Genomic DNA, 5000 nt, shown 5'->3' on the forward strand with positions numbered 1-5000 from the left:
AAAAATAAGGCCAGCCTGGCTTTTAAAAATGTCTGTGCCTCTATGATAAATCTAATTACAGTCGGTTTGGAAATGCTGGACTAAAATGTAATACTGCTAAACAAGCTATTCACGCTCTGTGTACCTCTGTGCAAACATCATCTCATCGTCCTCATTTTTATGTTTTTATTAGATAATATACACACAAACTGAGCTATACTAGAAAAAAACAGTATCATTTGAATTAGATAACTCTTGAGGAAAGGTGCGTGCGTGTGTGTGTGTGTGTGTGTGTGTGCAAATGCTCAATCTAAAGTAGTGTGAGTAATTGAAAGGAGCCACTTCACCCATTTGTTGTATTTGAGGGGTCCGGTGAAGCCCATGGCCTCAATGAGCTTGGTGAAGGCCCCCACTTCCTCATCTGTAGCCTGGGGGGTTTCTTTTACCGTATAAAGCTGTGGATCACACAGACACAAGCATCAGCAACCTACACAAGACGTGTGCATGAGGGTTGGCAGCTGACTGACGAACACAGCAACAAGGACACATTGGCCCCTGCCATAAATATAACTAGGCACATTACAAGGTGTGTACACACGAGGACATGCAAACACGCGCACACGCGCACGCACGCACACACACACGCACGCACACTCACACACATCTGCATAGTCTTACATAAACTTCAAGCAGTGGTCCAATAGTCCCTGGAAGCTGGAGTCATGGACATACATCGCCATGTGACAATTTGTTTATCATGAAGTAGGAATGAAACTTCCATGGCCCATAACCAAATGCCAAGAACACTGTGCCATTTAAGAAGACTACAAAGCCAGTTGGTACTAATGACTGACTACATATTCAGCCCAGCTGGAATGGCCCACTAAGCATTCTACAATGACATGCATCAATAATATTGTATGCATATCAATAATATGTGAAGTTATCTGAAGCCATTAGTGCACTCATGATCAAGGGCTAAAACCCATCCCTGGTGCTGTGTTTTACAACCCAAACAAGAAAAAGATATAGCATAAGGTATGAAATACCTCTTCAATATAAAAAAGTAATCCATTACTTTTTTTATATTGAAGAGGTGTTTCTCTGAACAGCTGCTGTTCAGAGAAATAGTAAAAACCTCTCATTTACACTTGTAGACAATTCTCATAGGAGTCCTTGGCATACCTGTCTACTCTTGTGCAAGGTCCTGCTTTGTGTCTGTGAGGAGGGGATGGTGGCTGCAACAACTAAAGCTTTGAGACAACCATCTTGTTCAACTGCCTGTAAAATATGAAAATACGTAATAAGTAAATTAGTGTATTACGGCCATGTGTTTTTATCTGACATGGTGAGGGGAAAAAAAGCTTAAAAAAAAAAAAGCTTTACCACAGACATGTGGTGGACGGTTTCAACTTGAAACTTTATGGGAAGTTACTTTCTTAAACATGACCGTAATCATAATCAAGTGCCTTTGCTCACTGTTCCAGTTTAGTGGTCTCGTGTTCCGCTATTCACATCATACAAATATCATAACTTCATTCTGATATATTATTTTGAATATTTCGACAACCTTTAAGGATAAACTTTAAGTCTGCTGGCGTCCAGGTACGTCCTAAGACTTAAGGTAGCAATCACTAAACCAAATAGCTAATGTTAAAGTTCCTCCACAATCAGCCAAGTTCATGCAACGTTATTTGATAGAATGGCTAAACTGTCTACTACGACAGCTCACTTGGATGTGTTGTTGTTTTGGTTTTTACATAGTTACATTTGAAAGAAAACGCCCTTCGACCACTGACATAAGATACATTATCTGATAATATTAACGCTAGCTTTCGCGCTATTAGTGTTACTAACACTAAAATTACTAACGCTAACGCTAACGTTACCTTTCCGAGAGTGGCCTTGGATGCTGAAACGCTTAAAATGTTCCTGACGGCGGACTGTATTGGTCGCCGATACATTATCCCGCTAACAGTTACAATATTTTACTATTGCAACTTTGAAGCGGTAAACATTTACTGTTTACACTAAATAATTGGAGCGACAGTGTAACACGTTTTGTAACACCAATATTGTCCCTCCTCCTCTCCCGCAATGTCAAAGGAATCTGCCTGTCCCACAGTATAACCGTTCCGTGCTGAAACAGTTTGCCTGAACACACTCCCAGTGTGTGCAACTTGTGAAACAGTCTATGGAAACAGCCTGCCAGTGGCTTGAAGCAGCACTCAGAGTGTGCACGATAAAATGTCACACACAGCTATCTGAAGTTCTGAACTTTTTAAGGTGACTTGTGGAAAATATCCTAGGGCTATAATTCACAAGATCAATTAGGCTATTATGTTAGTTCGCTACAGATGAGGTCTAATGTTTTATCCATAAAGTTTATTAATAGCTCATGATCACTTATTAGAACAAACATTTGGCTTGCGTGTCCATGTATAAAGATAATGACTGTCAAGTAAGTAATTAATTGAACTTCCTCCCGTCGATAATTTCCACTGTGACAGACATTCGTCATTTTGGCGCCAATGCAAGCACCAAAAAGAAGTGCTCAGGAAGAACATAGGCTTATCGAAATCAATCATCAGGCCTCTGTTTATTTTATAATCAGACCTAATTGTTTCTGGAGCATGGTCCAGTTTGGTTTACCAATGCCAGAGTTGAGAAAAAGGGCTGGATCTGAATCTGCGACTTAGCAACAAGTCTGCTCGCCTGGTGTGGAACTGGAAATTATAAGAACTAATGCCAGTTTAGGGATTGAAAACAGTTAGGATGAGAATAATAGATGAGAAAGCACTCTTTATTTGAGCATTGGTGTGTGGTGTGTGCATTTGCAGCATTTGAATGAACTGGAATGTTACAGGATATTGCGGATATAGATAATTCACCACATTCATTCACTGTAGCCTACTCACAATGTTATTCCTTTTTCTACAATGTCCCCAGTTTTAAATGGGCATGGCCAGGAATTCAGAATAGAGACATTCAAGACTATTTGTTTTGCCCAAAACATAATGTCTGGCAGTATTCTTCATTAATTTCTGTTGCGGCCTAATATGAACATCTATACTGGGTTACAATTTAATGACATCAAAATGTTCTGTAGTGACAAGTAGCTGGCCTGGGGCATTAACTAAGATTAATGTTGGATAAGTACCTGATTTCACAGCTCCCAAGCCACTGAGCAAGCAATGCCACGCATCGTTGCGTCCACAAATTGTTCAAAGGCATCCAAGCATTGGGGCGGCTTCCTGCCTAACAGCATCCAAAAATCACAAAATATGTAATGCACTTCTGCCTGAAAGATTGAGAAAAATAATACGTAAACCCCCACACTACACACACGTTAAAGTACCAAAAACACACTGGACTTTGAAGTGGGGATGTTTTCACAGCGGGGAGTAGATGAGGTAATGTTTTAGTTGTCTGTGCGTTGCTCTCCAAGGCCTGTTTATGGTAGGTGAGAATTTTCCTCTGCGCGTTGGACCTTCACGTAATGTCACAAGTACCCGGTTTTCATGTTTTGATTCAGGAAGAAGCATGTCACCCTCATTGCTGATGAAATATTTGTCTAGCTCTCACTACCACTTGTTTATGCACTCGAGACAGAGGGAGCATTACAGCATGCTTTTAGAAGAGTCGGGTTTAACAAATGGATTGATCTTCACTCTAAAGTAAAGAATTTGAGAAATGCCTTTCAATTTTACAGATGGAAAGACTTGATAATTAGATTTAGAATTGGATGTCTTATGGGCACAAAATGTACAATGTACAATTACCCACTATACTATTATAATGAACCCCCTCCTACAGCATCACATTGCTTCATAAACAATGCTCCAAATGTGATGGGGAATTATGGGTAAACTAAGTGGTGCTTCAGCTGTGCAGTGCAGTATCCAAGAAAACTCTTTAGACTTGTACACCAAGTTTTGACTCATCGAGTCAAGCAAATAGTTTGCTGAGATAAAGAGCAAACACACTCTTAAAATGAATGCAAAGAATACACCTCCATGTCCAGATAGGGACAGCACAGTTTGTGTTGTTTCTAACACATTCGTTTAATGGGTGCACTGATCACTGTTTTTTGTGTTAACTGAATGTATCTTAATCTTGCGTGTCCCAAACAGACCTTTATGAAATATCCTTTGCATGCATATTTTCTTTAATCACATAGGATAAAGCTTCACTCTGCATCATTTCCAGTTCAGGGAATAGAATTCTGGGCTTACTCGCTTACATTGTGTAGTGGACCACACATTTCTGAATTGACATGTGTACAGTCTTTTAAACAAAACCACATCACTGGACACCAAAGTCTCACTTCCAGCACATGTAGTGAACGGCTGAGAAAGCAAGTGACAGTTAACTTTTCACTTTTCGGTTCTTGTTTGACTGGCACAGTAAAGCTGCACTGTCAAACAGGGCGGTTTTTGTACCTTCTTGCTGCTGGGCCTCAGCTTTTGGGCACTGAGCTTTTTATCACTTTTCCTTCATAGGCCACAGTGGTCCTTAAAACTCGCTTGATGACTCAATGTGAGGTGTTCCTTTTTTCACCCTCCTCCTCCTCCACTCAGAAAACAAAATCACCCTTTTCCTTGAGTGGAATACGGGTCTTTTCACCATGTTTGGATTAATAAAGGGTGATTGATGACGATGGGAGAGGAAACGTCGGATTCCTCGTCTGTTCCTGTTCCTGTGAGAAACCTTGGGAAAGAAAGCAGCCATAAATAAAGAATGTCGGAGCGCTGTGGCCATCCTGCTTAGGAATTCTCCAGCGCGGGCGAGGGAGGGCTGAGGCCTCATTCATCCTGCTCAAAGCCTGATGGCATGGCTTTGGACGCCAGGCAAGGAAAACACCCAGTGTACACGTATACAAACAAACACACGGCATGGCAGAGCTCTCCCTATTCACAGGCATGCAGTGTGTTTTACAGCACCCCATTCCAGACACAGGCAGTGATGGATCGCCAGACCTGTGTCAAACAAGCATTAGAAAACACATAAACTTTTCGCAG

At 41.1% G+C, this 5000-nt stretch overlaps 1 protein-coding gene across 1 annotated transcript in view; it reads right to left on the reverse strand.

Moving 5' to 3' along the window:
• uqcc1 (ubiquinol-cytochrome c reductase complex assembly factor 1) overlaps window positions 1–2090 on the reverse strand; it is a 22339-nt gene extending 20249 nt beyond the window's left edge. The window contains exons 1-3 of the mRNA XM_076268223.1: window positions 1869–2090; window positions 1165–1260; window positions 327–434 (exon numbers count right to left, since the gene is read on the reverse strand). Of these exons, the coding sequence (XP_076124338.1) occupies window positions 327–434; window positions 1165–1260; window positions 1869–1943 (279 nt within the window). The 5' untranslated portion in view covers window positions 1944–2090. The remainder of the gene's footprint in view (window positions 1–326; window positions 435–1164; window positions 1261–1868) is intronic.
• Between the last annotated feature and the right edge of the window lie 2910 nt (window positions 2091–5000).

This window comes from Alosa pseudoharengus, unplaced genomic scaffold, assembly GCF_046254945.1.
Source record: "Alosa pseudoharengus isolate Yale_2024_CS ecotype anadromous, Long Island Sound unplaced genomic scaffold, YU_APseudo_1.1 YU_APseudo_1.1_scf_5, whole genome shotgun sequence".
Classification (NCBI taxonomy): Eukaryota; Metazoa; Chordata; class Actinopteri; order Clupeiformes; family Clupeidae; genus Alosa; species Alosa pseudoharengus.